The 16,799-nt window shown below is 39.7% G+C and overlaps 2 protein-coding genes across 4 annotated transcripts in view; one reads left to right on the top strand and one right to left on the bottom strand.

Annotated features, from left to right (window-relative positions):
* The first annotated feature begins 298 nt into the window (after positions 1–298).
* LAMTOR3 (late endosomal/lysosomal adaptor, MAPK and MTOR activator 3) lies at positions 299–11,059 on the top strand. 3 transcript variants are annotated; one of them, XM_081332770.1, is made up of 7 exons: positions 299–398; positions 2,396–2,435; positions 3,239–3,273; positions 5,106–5,164; positions 7,708–7,841; positions 8,784–8,847; positions 9,418–11,059. In XM_081332770.1, the coding sequence occupies exons 2-7, from the start codon at positions 2,427–2,429 to the stop codon at positions 9,489–9,491; spliced, it is 375 nt and encodes a 124-aa protein (XP_081188896.1). In that variant the 5' UTR covers positions 299–398; positions 2,396–2,426; the 3' UTR covers positions 9,492–11,059. The 3 variants fall into 3 exon arrangements, with proteins under 3 accessions (XP_081188896.1, XP_081188897.1, XP_081188898.1); XM_081332771.1 differs by having other exon boundaries at positions 363–398; positions 2,399–2,435; XM_081332772.1 differs by lacking the exon at positions 299–398 and adding an exon at positions 1,193–1,208.
* Positions 11,060–11,265: 206 nt separating this feature from the next.
* DAPP1 (dual adaptor of phosphotyrosine and 3-phosphoinositides 1) overlaps positions 11,266–16,799 on the bottom strand; it is a 50,130-nt gene continuing 44,596 nt past the window's right edge. Inside the window, exons 9-10 of the mRNA XM_081332769.1 lie at positions 15,497–15,584; positions 11,266–13,143 (exon numbers count right to left, since the gene is read on the bottom strand). Coding sequence (XP_081188895.1) covers positions 13,096–13,143; positions 15,497–15,584 — 136 coding nt within the window. The 3' untranslated portion in view covers positions 11,266–13,095. The remainder of the gene's footprint in view (positions 13,144–15,496; positions 15,585–16,799) is intronic.

Here is a 16,799-nt window from a genome sequence, read left to right as displayed (position 1 = left end):
GCACTCTTTCTAGCGGCTCAACATCTTTTTGACATCGCGGCAACACATCTTAACACGGGCAGGTCAAGCGAAACTATTCTACACGTACCCAGCTACGTCGATTGCTCACACGTTAACCTGTTTTTGATTGTTTCCATCCATCCCCACAAGCCCCTCGAACTCCTGTTAGGCTCCATTCCCCCCCCCCCTTTTTTTTTTTAGTATCTCTAGCAACGCCCGAGGCTGCCGACAGGCTCTGAGGAAGTCACGCGAGAGACGGAAAGAAGTCTTCTGCCCTTTCTAGTATCTCTAGTAACGTCAGGGGCGCCTGACCGGCTGGGAGGGGTCACGTGAGAGACGGGAGTCGTCAAGAATCACGTGACGGCAGGGACCGGAAAACGATTCGGACGCAATCTAAGGTCGGTCGGCTAAAGAGTTCAATGCCGGAAGAGAGGGGAGGTTTGGATGCGGGGAGCGGTTACCGTTATTATGAAGGCTGCGGGGCGAGTTGCCCTTCTCACGTGTTTAATTTTGTTATTAGCACTCCTTTTGCTCCCCAGTTTTGGGGGGATTAGAACCTTCTGCCCCCTTTCCCGGCTTTCCCGGTAGGGCAAGAGTAGTTAGGGGCTGCCGGGTCGGACCCGGCAAATGCCCGGCCTCTTCATCGCCCTTGAGAGCTCCTTGCTCTTCCGAAGATATCCCGATGGTCTCTCATTCTGTGCGTCCGCCTTATTTGTTGCCTTTTACTTTCCTTTTCTTCCCCCGATAGCCGTGCAATTTACTTTGCAATGATAATGAGCTTATTGGGATTGCTTTTTGGTATTTTTTCTAATTGCCAGGCAATGGGCAAATCTGGGATTACCTGTTGGTCTCTCATCCAAATACTAACCAGGCCTAACTAACACTGCTCTTTTTCTGAGCCTAGATATCAGAGACAATTGGCCAGGTCATACCACGCGGGCAGTCATTCTTTATTTCAAAATCAACTGGTCTTTTAATTCACAGTGTGTTTGACTTTTCCAAATCCAGAATTCAAAAATAATTTTTCACAGCTGTGCATTACCCCTGGATCCACAGTGATCCCTGTGGACGTGGTCACTGAAGTTTCTCTGTGTTTCATAATTGGGTTGATGTTTGCCGTTATCTGTAGGGGATTATCCTTTCTTTTCCAGCCTTCAGTTCATTTATATATATTGAAGCCTAAGAAAGCAAAACTTTCCACCTAAGAGGTAAAAGGTACTATGCCTGGTTAAAGTAATTGATACCAAATTTGAGAAGCACAGATTGACTCAGTGCAACTTTTCCCGCTATTTTCTAGGGAAATAGATGTCAGGGCTGTATAGAACTCTAGATTCAAAGGGGAAAAATAAGTTGGACTGTTGACAATTCATATTTTCATGAATGTTGTGAAAAAAAATCACCCACTCAAATTAGAAGCCAAAGCATTTGAAGATGAAATGTGCTTACTGGGAGATAAAATAGAAATGGAATTTGGAAATAGATTCTGCAGAAGGAGAGAGGATCCCAAGTGCAACACTTTGAAACAGAAAGATAAAAGAACAAATACATTTATACTGCAACACTTCTGAAATTGATAAGCCATTAAATTGACTCCCCTGTTAAATTGCATACTTGTGGTAGCCCTCCGGATATTGACATGTACAATAAAAATATTATTTATGTTGTAGTCTTTTACATCATTCAGTTTGTCTTGCCTAGAAAGACAATTGCCTAGTTTATTTTAACTGACTCCAGCCTGGAGTCAAGTATGGACACTTAAGTTATACAAATTCAGCCATTTGTCTGAAATGGTATAGGGTTTCCTGCCTGAGCAGGGGGTTGGACTGGATGACCCTCAAGGTCCCTTCCAACTTTACTGTTGTGATTATGATTAAATATAATCCTGTCTATTAACTGCATAAAGAATCATACTTAAATATATGGGTATGTATATCTAATTTTATTATACCTCCACATGAGTTTGTATAGTGGATCTCAGAAAAGGTATGTTTGAATGAAGGTAGTATTAACAATTATGACATGCATGCCCATACACTTTTATAAGTTAACATGACTAAACATATTAAAAACAATGAAAAAATTAACAAAGGGTAATTGTCTGCAAGGCTGACCAGGATAAACTCAGGCAAAACAATAAAAAAACGTATCAGTGGGCCACCTAACCTCCCAAACCCAAAACATTTTTTACCTTTGAATCCAGATCATTGTGCAGTCCCAGTCCTTGGTGCTCTCTGAGCTTGCTTGTTTTCTTGCAGACGTTTCATTAACCAAACTAGGTAACATCACCAGTGCCAGTAGCTATGTTTTGTTTGCAATAGAAATAACAAAGAATCTGATATCACTTTAAAGGCGAACAGATTATCTTTTCTAAAAATATATCATTTTGTCTTTTCAGTGGACTGGCAATTCATAATTTTTTGAGTATCATGGCAGATGTAAGTATGAAATGTCTTTTTAATTATTGGTAACTGTTTTGTAAGAAGTTACATACTGAACAATTTCTACTAATGTTTGTGGAATATTTATTTAGCTTACTCTAGTCTATAACCTATATTGTATTAGTAATTCATGTGTAATTGGTTCAGATACAAAGCACAATAAGCCCATATGGTAGCTCAATAGTACAAATGCATTCAAAAATGTGGCCCAGAAGTTGGGATTGAGAAGGTTGAGTAGTACTTCTTAGCCCAGACATGTCAAACACAAGGCCCGGGGGCCAGATCCGGCCCGTGAAGTGGTTTCATGCGGCCCGCGAAGCCATCCTGGAAACAGTGAGGGAACGGCCCCCACTGCCTTGGCCCTGGCCCAGAGACCCTCCTTCTGCCAGAGACTCCCAGATCTGTCCCACTCCTGCCCAGGCCCCCATAGGCACCCTTGATGCGAACGATGTAGAGCTGGCCATGCCCACCCAGTAGGCCATATGCACTCTAGCCACGCCCACCCAGTAGGCCAGACCCACCCTGGCCACACCCACCCGGCCCCCTGAGGGCAACCGCAATGCTGATGCGGCCCTCAATGAAATTGAGTTTGACACCCCTGTCTTAGCCTATAGTGATTAAGCTTATGATCCTGGCAGTATTTAGGAATTACTGCCAATTCCTAAACAAATATCATCCTTTCTAATGACAACAAAGTATTGTTTCTCTAAAATCTATCTTAATTCAAACATTAAGGAGTGTGGTCTTTTTATAAGTAATATAAGTGGCTAAAAAAACCTGTTTGCTTTGTTTCACCCTAGGATTTAAAAAGGTTCCTGTATAAAAAACTACCAAGGTAAAATACTTATTATTTTTTATACCATATAAGCATGTAAACTTATCAGCATAAAAATACTCTGAGTGATTTCAAAAATCTCTAATAGTCTTGCAATTCTTTCCATTCTTTTCTGATGATAACTTTCACTTGAATGTTATTGCAGGATGACATTAGTTTTACCAATGAGTCCACTAGTATATGATGTATCTAGATGCAGGTCCATCTGGCTGCTCCTTCTAATTCTTAGGTCAAATGTGTAACTGCTTCAGGGCAATGCCTGAGAAAGCCAAAGACGTAGGCTACTCCCAGCTGAAATAAATAGCATAAGAAGTATAGATCTCTCAGAGGATTTTGAATTACTTTTTGAATTGCAAATTTGGGGTGTTTGTGCTGGAAAGGGAAGAATGGTAATGGCTACTTTTAAAGCTAAGATTTCTTTTTTGACAGCCCCAAATTACAAACTGCAATCTGATGGGCTCAATATATAGGAGGGTTTTTGGTGTTTTGTTTTGTTTTTTGCTATCCTATTCCTTTCTGTTACAGCCCTTGCTGATGTAAAACGAGAATGATAGTATAAAAGGAGAATAAGAACAGAAATACAGATCACCCATTTCATAGTGGAGATTTTTTTTTCCCCTGCTTGTTGAGAGCTGTAATTTGTGAAAAAGCACATGCTGTGCTTGCGAACATTCCCAGGCTCCATTCTTGTTTTTCTATGTAGGGCTAGAAAAACCTCAAAACTGAGATCCTGGAAGTCAGTGTTAACAGTGGTGGGCAAGGTGAAACAATACACTTGCCTCAGTATAAATACAACTTTCTGCAGTCACAAAATACAGGTAGTCCTCAACATACAACCATTCATTTAGTGACCATTCAAAGGGACCACAGCACAACCGTTCCTCACATGTACAACCATCGCAGCGTCTCCAGAGTCACATGATCAAAGTTTGGGCACTTGGCAGCTGGCCTGTATATATAATGGTTGCAGCATCCCAGGCTCATGTGACCACCATTTGCAACCTTCCCAGACACTTTCCAAAAAGCAAAATCGATGAGGGAAGAAGCCAGGTTTGCTTAACAGCTGCAGTGATTCACTTAACAACTGTTGCAAAAAGGTTGTAAAATAGGGTGCAACTCACTTAATAACCACCTTGCTTAGCAATGGAAATTCTGCTCCCAGTTGTGGTTGCAAGTCAAGGACTACCTGCATGGAATTCTTTGGTTGCCAGCAACTGGTTAGTAAACCTAATTTGCAAATATTATATGGCCTCAAAAGTGCTGATAATATTAAACAGAATGAACACAGTCTATTTCAATCATCTTTTCGTCCCTTGCGTTCTGATTAGAATTCATAGATTTCAAAGCCTGTCTCAAAGACCTAAAATCTGTTTAGCTTCAGAGTTACACTTCAATAAGCAAGCACCTTCAGACCATTTTTAAGAATAAAAATAATGTTTACAAAATAATGTTTACTGTTGAGAAAACTGTGATTAGCAGAAATTATTTGACATGAGCTCATCTCAAGAGATTCAGATATTGTACTGCGACCAGGAAAATAAGAATTGAGTTTTCAAATACCCAAAAATCTAATTGGATGAGATTTACCAGTCACACACTCTCGGCCTAAACTACCTTCAGGTTAATTTTTGTGATGATAAAATGCGGAATCGCCTTAAGCTACACTATAAGGAACCCAAAATTATGTTTAAAAAATCAAATTATTCTATAAACTTATTAAGTTTTAAATTGCTATGTTTATTAACTAATTAAAAGCAAGGAGGCAGCAAGCTCAAATGGCTTGCTGTCTTTCTAGACAGATGACTAAGCAATCTCCTTTTATTTTTTTTTAGTGTTGAAGGACTTCATGCTATTGTAGTGTCAGACAGAGATGGTGTACCAGTAATTAAGGGTAAGGAATAATCAAAGATAGATAAATTGGTGAATTGTCCCTTTGCAAATTGATTACTGCATGCTTGGTATTGAACTGTCTGCTGAAGAACAACCTTGCAATCTAACTGTGATGACAAAAGGAAGATGTTTCATCCTTCTTATACCTAAGTTTTAATGCGCCGCTTCAGCCTGATTACAAACTGAAATTTTTCAGAACTGAGCTAGCAAGCATGCATCTGCATTTCTCATAATTTTGTTACTTCATTCTTGTTGGCCTTTAGCATAGTTGTTGGTCAACTGGAAGCATAATGCCAGTTCATCAGCCATGACACACTTCCTTAATGTGTCTTACGGAAACTTTGACTTTGGGGAAATCATATGCCAGCTTTTTTGTGGGTGCTTTGAGTTTGAGTGACAATGTTCTACAAGTGATGAGTGAAAACAACTCATACTAAAAGCTGTGCTGCACATTAAACTGTATACTAAAGCTCTTCTAAAAAAAGGAAGAGGTTTGTCAGATCTCCCAGTTACTTTTGATTTGTAACTTTAAAGTGTATTAGGCGACTATATATTTAGGATTTTAATTAATAGCATTTCAGAAAAGACTGCAGTGGGTCGGGTTTTGAAACATACTGATTCCTTGCTCTTCATTGCTGCAGTCATAGTTTTTCCATATTAATATTCATGGAAGAGCCAATCCGGGAGAAGACACAAGGCTGGTTCCAGGCAGTAATAACTGCTTCTTTGAGGGAGGGTACCTTCCCTGCCACCTTGAAGGAGGCGGTGGTGAGGCCCCTCCTCAAGAAGCCTACCCTGGACCCGGCTATTTTGAACAACTATCGTCCGGTCTCCAACCTTTGCTTTCTTGCGAAGGTGGTTGAGAGTGTGGTGGAACTTCAGCACCCTCTGTTCCTGGAGGAAACTGATTATCTGGACCCGTACCAATCGGGTTTCAGGCCCGGGTACAGCACGGAGACGGCATTGGTTGTGCTGGTGAATGATCTCTGCCAGGCTCGGGACAGGGGTTGTTCCTCTGTCCTAGTCCTATTAGACCTCTCAGCGGCTTTTGATACCATCGACCATGGTATCCTACTGCAGCGTCTCGGGGTTGGGAGTGGGGGGCACTGTTTTACAGTGGTTCTCCTACCTCCTGGGCTGCTCGCAGTCGGTGTTGACGGGAGGGCAGAGGTCCGCCCCGAGGCCTCTCGTTTGTGGAGTTCCTCAGGGGTCGGTCCTCTCTCCCCTCTTTTTCAACATCTATATGAAGCCGCTGGGTGAGCTCATTCGTGGTTTCGGGGTGGGGTATCATCAGTATGCTTTTTCTTTCCACCCCGAACCAACCCAGTGATGCCCTCGACGTGATGTCCCGTTGCCTGGAGGCGGTCCGGGTTTGGATGGGGAGAAACAGGCTTCGTCTCAATCCTGCCAAGACTGAGTGGCTGTGCATACCGGCATCTCAGACTAACCAATCTTTTCCATCGTTAACTATGGGGGGTGAGGTGTTACCCCCCGTTGATAGGGCCCGCAACTTGGGCGTCCTCCTAGATTCACGGCTCAGTTTGGAAGAACATATAGGAGCCGTGGCCAGGGGGGCTTTTGCCCAGGTTCGCCTGGTGCGCCAGTTGCGGCCCTATCTGGACCAAGATGCCCTACACACAGTCACCCATGCGCTCGTGACCTCCCGGCTAGACTACTGCAATGCTCTCTACATGGGGCTGCCCCTGAAGACCACTCGGAGGCTTCAGCTGGTGCAGAATGCAGCTGCGCGAGTTGTGATGGGATTCTCCCGATACTCCCATGTAACACCTCTTCTCTGCGAGCTGCATTGGCTTCCAGTTGCCCTCCGGGTGAGATTCAAGGTGCTGGTGATGACCTATAAAGCCCTAAATGGCATGGGCCCGGATTATCTGAGGGAGCACCTGCTGCCAGCGTCAATTTCCCATCGTCCTGTGCGCTCCCACAGGGAGGGCCTCCTCAGGGTACCGCTGGTCAAGGATTGCCGACGGGCGATCCCCAGGGGGAGAGCGTTCTCTGTGGGCTGCGCCTGCCCTATGGAATCAACTGCCAACGGAACTCCGGACTGCCCCCGACCTTCGTTCATTTCGCCGGGACCTAAAAACCTGGCTCTTTGAGCTATCTGGTCTGGACTGAGGGGTTTAATGTTTTTAAATTGTGATTTTAATTTTTTGCGGCTCGACTTAATTTAATTTTAATTTTATATTGTATTGTTTTTAAATTTTGCCTTGTAAACCGCCCTGAGTCCTTTGGGAGTAGGGCGGTATATAAACCGAATTAATAAATAATAAATTAATAAATCCTGTTTCCCAAACTTTCTCCAAATAAATGGACCATTTTTCATAGGTCATGCTGGATCTCCACACCCAAAGGGTGCCCAAGCTAGAAAAAACTGACCTATGCTTTTTGACAGCAGTACTACTTTTAAAACTCGCTAGACCTTGTCTGGATGTTGAGGACTCAGGAGTTTATACTGCTGTCCAAGAAGGTGACGCTTTGCATTTCTGCTTATTCAGTGAACAGTTACAAAATACCTTCTTCTTCTAGTTGCCAATGACAATGCTCCTGAGCATGCTCTTCGACCCGGTTTCTTGTCAACATTTGCACTTGCGACAGATCAGGGCAGCAAACTTGGGCTTTCCAAAAACAAAAGCATAATCTGTTACTATAACACTTACCAGGTAAGAAATTAGCAACAAGATTGCTTGTTAATGAGAAATGTCAGCAGGTAAATAAATGTAAAAATGCTGCCAAAACGTTTTGAACTGGATCAGTTCAGGTGCCATAGAAAATTCTGTTCAAAATCTATCACTGTTTGGAGTTTAATTGGCATGATGCAGGAACCTTAGTAACTATGGGCTTAAGTCAAGCTGGTTTTGTGGTTTTGTGTCTGTGTGAATCTGGATTCAGTAGTTTAACAAAGTACTGTATGTTCAGGTACGTAGCTTATCACAATACCCAGCCAGTATAAAAGGTTTATACAATTTTAAGAGAAACCAGAATGTTCTTTCAAAATAGGGTATTGTGATGTTTCATGTACAGGTAGTCCACAACCTATGACCACAGTTGAGCCCAAAATTTATGTCACTGAGAAATTTGATAAGTGAGTTTTGCTCCATTTTATAACTTTTCTTGCCACATTTGTTAAGTGAATCGCTGCAGCTATTAAATTAGTAACATGGTTGGTAGGTGAGTCTGGTTTCTCATTGACTTTGCTTGTCAGAAGGTTGCAAAAGGGGATCACCAGGACACTGTAGCCGTCATAAACATGAGTCAGTTGTTGAGCATCCAAATGTAAATCACATAACCGTAGGGATGCTGCAGAGGTCATAAGTGTGAACAATGCTCATAAGTCACTTTTTTTCAGTACCTTTGCAACTTCAAATGGTCACTAAGCAAACTGTTATAAGTCGAGGACTACCTGTTTTTAGATTAGGTGTGACCTGGGTATGTACCTATGAATGTATTCAAAAGATATTATTAGCACTTTCATTATTTTAAAGGAGGGAATAGAGAATGGCTAATTGCTAATCTGCCGGCTTGCAATACACAACCCAGACTTGTAAACTGACCATAACAAAACACTTACGTTGAATGTTGAAGTTGTATTTCTTTTCTTGTAGGTGGTTCAGTTCAATAAACTTCCTTTGGTAGTGAGTTTTATTGCCAGCAGCAACGCCAATACAGGTACATTTTCAAAATTGAAATCAGCATTTCAGTACTTAGATTTAAATGATAAGGTCTGTGCCCATTTTTTAAGCTATATATAACTTTTGCAAAGAAGTCTGAAATTATTCGTTCCTGTCGTAAGGAGTAAAAGCTAGACCTAAAGAAAGCCTTATACCAAAGCTTTCACAGATTATCTTTGGTCAGCATTGGTGGCAGAACCAAATATTTCAATTTTCCTCCCATAGAAAGGGAACTATATGTCGTGCTAGCAATGATATTGCTCCTCACCGAAGAAACAACTTTTTCCTAACACTATGAAAGTGAAGTAACTCCCACTTGGGCCAGTTCTGGATTCAGTAGTGCCTCTGAACAAAATCTAGGGCAGGGATGGGCAACTGTGGACCCTTTGCAACCTGTGGACTTCAACTCCCAGAATTCCTGAGCCAGCCTCTATTGTAAGATGTAAGACTGCCCTTCCAAAACAGTAGTTTAAGATGGAATTTAAATCTTCCCATACTTCCTTTCCTTTCTGCCTGAGAAACGACAGTTATTCTTTATATCTCATCTTCTTTGCCTATCTTTATGTAGGACTGATTGTAAGCCTGGAAAAAGAACTGGCTCCTTTGTTTGAAGAGCTGTGGCAAGTGGTGGAAGTCTCTTAACTCAATATTTATATCCAAAGCACAGAAAGTCTTTAATATGAAACTGGGAAAGATTCAGTCATTTTCACACTGTATAATGAATGTCTTGGGGAAAATGTCACTTTGTCTTATTATATGTTAAAAACTGTACTGGACTGAAATATAAGGTAAGATTGGGATAAATGGGCTGTAGTTTTTCCTATATATCTTAGGTTGCTGGTTGTATTAGTGAGTATAACAACTCCCATGGAGTTAACTTCACGCTAGCATATATTTCATAGTAGAAAAAAATACTTTTTGTGTATAATATGCCATCCACAATTTTTTCACTCTACCAGCAATATGTTGCCTCTGTTTAGATAAATGGAGACTAGTGGAAACATACATTTTGCGGTCAAATCTTCCTTTATGCTTAGAAGAAAATTATGGGGAAAACTTATGTTAATATTGGTATGCAATCAATGGTTCTTTGTTTGGTTAACAGAATTTTAAACTTCAAGGTAGCTATTTGTCAACAATTTGATCAGTGTAATGTGCATTCTCTCCTGTATTCTTTGTAAAACTGATGTTTTGAATACATATAATTATGGTACTTTGCTGACTTATCTGGCTTTGTATGTTCCTAAGCAAATCTGAATAAAAGATACAGGCAAGATGTATAGTCTGATCATTATCACAGAGATAGATATTGCATATTAGCATTATTGCTGTCTTTAATATCAGTATGTTGATTTATATAGTGCTGTTGCCTTGGAGTAAAAAAAAGCCATGAAAACCTAACTCGGAGTATTTTTTAGAGAGAAAGAATTTTGAAAGTTGTAAAGTATATGAGGTATAAGAGTCATAATACATAAAAAGGAATATGCTATATGGAAGAAAGCCACTTTGACGGGACATTAGTAGCTACATATACGATTGCACTCTAACCAATAGGCTTCTTGAGAAAAACATCAGGCATATAGGTGGAGTCTAGACCAGAGCATTGTTTATCAATCATGGCAGCTTCCAGATGTGTAAACTTCAACTCCTAGAATTCCATAACCAGCAAGGCCATTGCTCAGAAATCCAGAATTTAAAATGTACACACCTGGAGATTGCCAAGATTGAGAATGAGTAGAGTAGCTAATGTCCAAGATCCATTCTAACTCTTATGATTTGGAAGTTTCCCCAATTGAAAAACATTGAACCAAGAGAATACACGAGTACTTTTTTTCAAAATCCAGTAGTGGAAATCTCATTTAAATTAAGACCAGTATCTAGCATTAGACCCCGCTGAGAAAGGAAGATTAGTTATATAAAACTTGGAAATATTTGTATTATCACTATTGTCTTATCCACTGCACAGCTATATTGTATTTTCTTTTTGTTCCTGGTTTATTAGAAATTTTATAATAAAAGTATAAAATATGATACAATTCTTCCCAATATATATTTGTACGATCCTTCATTCACTCTTGTTTTTACAAACTCTTGACAACTATGTAACACTGGAAATGTTCCTATTGGTAATACATAAAAATATTAAATAAAACATACAAGAAAACAAATGTTTTACAAGATTAAAAAAAATACATGAAAATGTCAAAAAATATGAGAGCCATAGCTGGTTGTATTTATTTTGGACCTCTTAAATGGTATTAACTCTAAATAGTAATGAATGGAAATTAATTACTAATTCTACGTGTATGCCTATTTGTTCCCTCATATGTATTGTGTTGTTTTATATTTCTTGTTGTGCTGCTTTTCTTTAAAACCAAGTTCTCTGGCCTCTAGAATAGGTTTGAGTTAGTGGCATACTTAGGGGTCCTCACTAGTGGACCGTGTGGGGATTGCAACTGGGCCCTGGAAACAACCGGTGAGCACACACGCATCCTTGCTTGTACGAGCAGTGGGTGAGCACGTGTGCGCGTGGCCTTTTTGCATGCGCAGCAGGTGCACATGTATGCCACTCATGCAGATGGAGCTGCATGCACACGCATGCTTGCTAGCCGTTCGCACAGAACCATCCCTTCTTCTCCCCCTCCCCCCCCAGTCCACTGAGCTGGAAACGTTGGGGAACTCTGGCATAGAACATCATAGTCTGTCAAATGCATACACTAACAGAAAAAAATATTTCATCATTCCAAAGACATTAGCTGACAACTGGAGGTAATAAAATGCTATGCAGATTTATGATTTGATTCTGCAGGTCTCTTACGATCTTGCAAAGGAGGTACAGTCTCACATGACTTTATGCTTTAAGTATGCTAAATATTTGCAGAAAATGTATTGCTGAACCAGGATCAGAACACATATATTAGATGTGCATTCAGCATAAAGCTTCCAATAGATATCAATTTTTACTATAGGGTAAATATATTTAAACAATGTAGCTGTTACCATCTATATATGTCTTGAGACACAAATGCAGTTTCTTTTTGTCTTAGAAAACAGCTACATAGATCTATTTGCACTGACAAAATGACAAATGCCATTGTGGCATTTTGAGTCTTTGGAGTAAATTTAAAGCAGCAGTAATTGGTGACAAAAGTACAGCCATTAATGAATGAGGGCCATGGACACAGAAAGCAGCTTTTAGAAAGCACAGTGCTAACAGCTTCTCAGACCTGGAACTGACTTCTAAAGTAGCATCTCATGTGTCACAATATACAGCTAGTCCTCGATGTATGACCACAATTGAGCACAACGTTTCTGTTGCAATGCAAAACAGTTGTTAAATGAGTTGCACCATTTCTGCCATAGTTGTGAAGTGAATCACTGCAGCTATTAAGTGCATCATGTGGTCGTTAAATGAATCTGGCTTACCCCATTGACTTTGCTTGTCAGAAGCTAGCTGGGAAGGTTACAAATGGTGATCACATGACCTTGGGCATAATTACATGCCAGTTGCCAAGTGCCCAAATTTTGATCGCGTGACACGGCGATGCTGCAACTATCGTGTGAAAACCAGTCATGAGTCACATTTTACAGTGCTGTTTTAACTTTGGCCGGTCACTAAACGAATGGTTGTAAATCAAGGGCTACCTGTAACTCCCAATGTTAAAAAAATACCTTGCCCATAGAAATTTGTTCCCCTAGCAGTAGATTATAACGATTGCTCATCAGGGAATTCAAACTGCAGTGGTTCTGAGAAAATGATTTAGAAGGGTTAACAAGATTCTTAACACCAATCAAAGCCACTTAAAAAAAAACTGCAGGTAATGTGTCTTAACAGACCACAGTGCAAATGGTTTGAAGCATACAGAATGGCAGCCAGGGATGAGTGGGTACACAACTAGTTCAGGTTCATGCTATGAAACTTAAGTACTTTCACTGAAACTGCTTACATACAAAGAACTAGTGAAAACCTGGCAGCAAAGGCAAATACAGAATGCCAGTAATCACTGGGCGTATCCAGAATAATGAAATGTTGAATGGGTGAATATCCGTCTTCCAAGGTAATCGTCTTCTGCTTTAACAGTGTTCAAGAATTTCCTAGAAATAGCTTATCAGCAAGTCGGCAACTGCAGAGTTTAAAAACCTCTGATCTGGTGCAGCACTTCTTAACGCTGAATAATGAATCTGAAGGGAGTATGAATATGAACCGATGTTGGTTGCTGCGCAGTTAGATTTGAAACCGAAATTACTATGGCCTGAGTGAGGCATCATGCTGGCGTTTTTTCCTTATCTGGGACTAGGAGCAAAAATGTAAAGGAGAAAATATTTGCTGTTGAAATGAATTTATAAATTAAAGTAAATTAAAATACTATGTAATTTAAGAGCTTCTGATATCCTCTGCATATTGCTAGACTATATCTCCCATCATTTCTAATCAGTTCACTATAGTATATATCGTATATAAAAGGTAGTCTATCAGGGTGGGCAACTATGACAACTGTACAACCTGTGGATTTCAACTTCTAGAATTTCTGGCTGGCTCAGGAATTCTGGGAGTTGAAATCCACAAGTCATAAGATTGCCATTGTTGCCCACCCTTGTAGTATATGGCAATTAGCAATAATTAGAACTCTACCTCACCCACAAGACCTATTTGAAAGTATAATTTGTTCAAAATGCAGTGGGTCTCATATTAGCATAAGGTTACCATGATCACAATATCAATATTGCAGTTGCTGAATTGGCTGCCCAGAAATTTACAGCCTTGGTAGCAAGTTTGGGAATAGCCTCCCTTCCTTGTCACTGGCCTTCTGGAAACAGTGAAAATGAAAATGAAAATGCAAGTCTTAAGAAGGGCATCTCTGGATTGAAAAGCAGTCAGCTTTCCATTCGTATTATATTGATATTTATTAATATTACTGACTTACTGTTGCAACAAATATTCAATTTGCTGCTAAGCTTGTAAGCCGCCCTGAGTCTTCGGAGAAGGGCGGGATATAAATGGAATTAAAATAAAAATAAAAAATAAATAAAAATTTGTCTTATAAATGTAAGCCACTGGGAGCCCTTTTTATAGCTGATTATTAAAAAAGTAAATGAAAATAAATAAACACTGCAGCAGGGCCAATAATGGAGAGGACTTCTCAACTTTATATATTTTAAGCAGGATTGATTGAATAAAGATGAAAGTATAGTTTGATAAGACACAAAGATATCAGCATGTGGGAGTGGGGGAATGTTGAGCATTTCACAACTTTTTTTTTATTTCTCAGATTGAAACATTAAACTTGGTGAATTCTTACCAATTCTATGCATAATTTTTTATTTTAAAAGTAGTCACTAAGTGGCTTGAGCTTTTTATTAGACTATTTTAAATGTTTTACCTGGAAAATGTAAAGCAACTATTCTGCCTTGATCATCCCATAGCCTTGCTGATTTTGAGTAGCTTCAAACAAATAAACCATTCTGACTAAACTACTGTCCAACTGCAAATTTAGCCTCACTCCTGTTTTCTCATTCCTACCAGAAAGGCAAATCACTCGCTTTTTCTAGAGCTAAGATTCTCCATTCAGCATTTAATCCAAATAAATGCCTCACCTATACTACCCTTCCCATTCACTAAAAGCCTTTTCTTGCGTAATAAAAGCTTTAATTCATGTGATTACCCACAATGAGCACCATTGTGCAGTATTAAAGGATAACTTAAAAGTCCAAATAACAGCTTTGGGGACAGGGGAGTTTCATTATGACTGAATCACCTACACTAGCTAAGCTCAGGAAGACTGCAAAGACACACTACAGAGAAAAGTGAAATTGAATGTGCTCTATGACATGTATAGAAGCATTGGGCCCTAATGACTAATACAGTTTCATTTCCTTTTGGAAAAAGAACATAGGAATCTACCGTATATAAGTCACATTCTTGAGTGATCTAATTTGGTATTGTTTGTATAGAATATTATTGCTCTTAAGATCTATTTGTTATCTGGAGTTAGAAAGGATTGAACTGGAGCCAATGCAGATAGTCCTCGACTTACAACCACAATTGAGCCAAAACTTCTGTTGCTAAGCAAAACAGTAGTTAAGTGATATTCCGTTTAATGTGAATCACATTTTATGACCTTTTTTTCTACCATTGTTAATTGAATCACTGCAGGTAAGTGAATCATGCGGTCATTAAGCGAAACTGGCTTCTCTCATTGACTTTATTGTCAGGTGCTCCCCAGGAAGGTTGCAAATAATAATCCCAAGACCCCAACAGGCTACAACCATCATAAATACATGCTGAATGCCAAGCACCCAAACTCTGATCATGTGACTATGGGGAAATGCTACAACAGTCAAGTGTGAAAAGCAGTCATAAGTCACTTTTTCAGTGCTGTTGTAACTTCAAATTGTCACTAAATGAATGGTTGCAAGTCAAGGAATACCTGTATAAGCAAAGAAGCAACCTATGGCTTTTTGTAGTGAGGAATGTATAAATGTCCATGAATATGGGGGTTGTGATTTTCTCTTTTTAAATACAGTATTTCTAAGGCTCCCATTGTAGGATTAAATTAAAGAAATCAGCACTCCCAGCATGAACTGTTATATGCCACTGTATTGCTACCCATTTAATTTTAATCAAATCATCACGGGCATTTCCTTACCAGTTTCCACTGTAATATTTTAATCCACTCATCTGCTTCTACTCCAGTCTTTGCATACAGATAATACGTCCGCATTGGAAATACTAAACTGTAAAATATAAAATTATAAACATTCTGTGTCACAAATGTAAGGAAACCATAATCCTATCCGAAACTGATACTCCATTTTCCCAAAGAAAGTGAAGCTAAAAATATTATTTTTACTTTTCTTCTTAATAGGAATATAAAGTAATTGAGGTAAATACTTGAAATTTGACTAAAGCCTTATGATAAAAAAGAATAATAGCATTAGTGGTTGAAAAACAAAACAGGTAAAAACTTATCAGCATTAAAGGTGCATCCAAAGTGATCCATTTAATGTGAATCAGACATATGTAGGGCCTACCAGACTACGACTCTCATCAAGCCTAATCAACGTGTTTGAGGAGGGGCTCCTACCTGGAGAAACCATATTAAGCATGTCCTGAAGGTATGGTTGCTTTAAATTTTTTTTAAAAAAAAGTACAGGTAATCCTCATTTAGTGACTGCCTCATTTAGTTTAGTTTAGTTTAGTTTTATTTGATTTCTATACCGCCCTTCTCCCTAGGGACTCAGGGCGGTTCACAGGGCATATATAAATAACAATACAAAAGTTAAAAGGAAATTAAACCAATGCCCGATTAAAAACAACAATAATAAATACTAAAAATCAATTAAAAAACCCATATTCCCCCATCAGGCCAGACCAGCTAATTCAAATAAGTGGGTCTTCAACCCGCGACGGAAGGATCGGAGGTCTGATGCCATCCGGAGCTCAACCGGCAGTTGGTTCCATAATGCCGGAGCGCCCACAGAGAAGGCCCTCCCCCTGGGGGCCGCCAGTCGACATTCCCTGACCGGAGGCACCCTGAGGAGGCCCTCTCTGTGGGCACGTACTGGGCGGAGGGAAGTTGACCCCTTGCAGTCGTATTGGTGGTGAAAAAATAACTTTACAAACAATTCTCACATTTACAACTTTCAGCAAAGAAAAGCTGAAGTAAGATCATAAAAATTATTACAGTTTCACTTAAAGACTGCTTTGCTAAAACAATGTTGCTGGTAACAATTGTGCTCGCTAATAGAGGATTACCTGTAAGTTAAATGCATATTTTGTTATAATTAGATTTATAGAATTGAAAAGGATTAACTCGGTTGAATTGAAACACAAGTATGGCGCAACCCAGTGTGTTCCAAAGGTCAAGTACGACCAGGTAAATTATGGAAACTGCTATTGACCTTCCTTGTTAGGATGATTAAAACCGCAGCTTTTTGTTTCAGTCTTAA

This window comes from Vipera berus, assembly GCF_964194415.1.
Source record: "Vipera berus genome assembly, chromosome: 7".
NCBI lineage: Eukaryota > Metazoa > Chordata > Lepidosauria > Squamata > Viperidae > Vipera > Vipera berus.
This window is presented reverse-complemented; position numbering and strand designations above follow the sequence as displayed.

Excerpts from the sequence above, each read along its gene's own strand:
- LAMTOR3 (XM_081332770.1), top strand. Across the intron at positions 5,165-7,707 it reads TGGTGTACCAGTAATTAAGG|TTGCCAATGACAATGCTCCT; the intron begins GTAAGGAATAAT and ends TTCTTCTTCTAG. Across the intron at positions 8,848-9,417 it reads CAGCAGCAACGCCAATACAG|GACTGATTGTAAGCCTGGAA; the intron begins GTACATTTTCAA and ends ATCTTTATGTAG.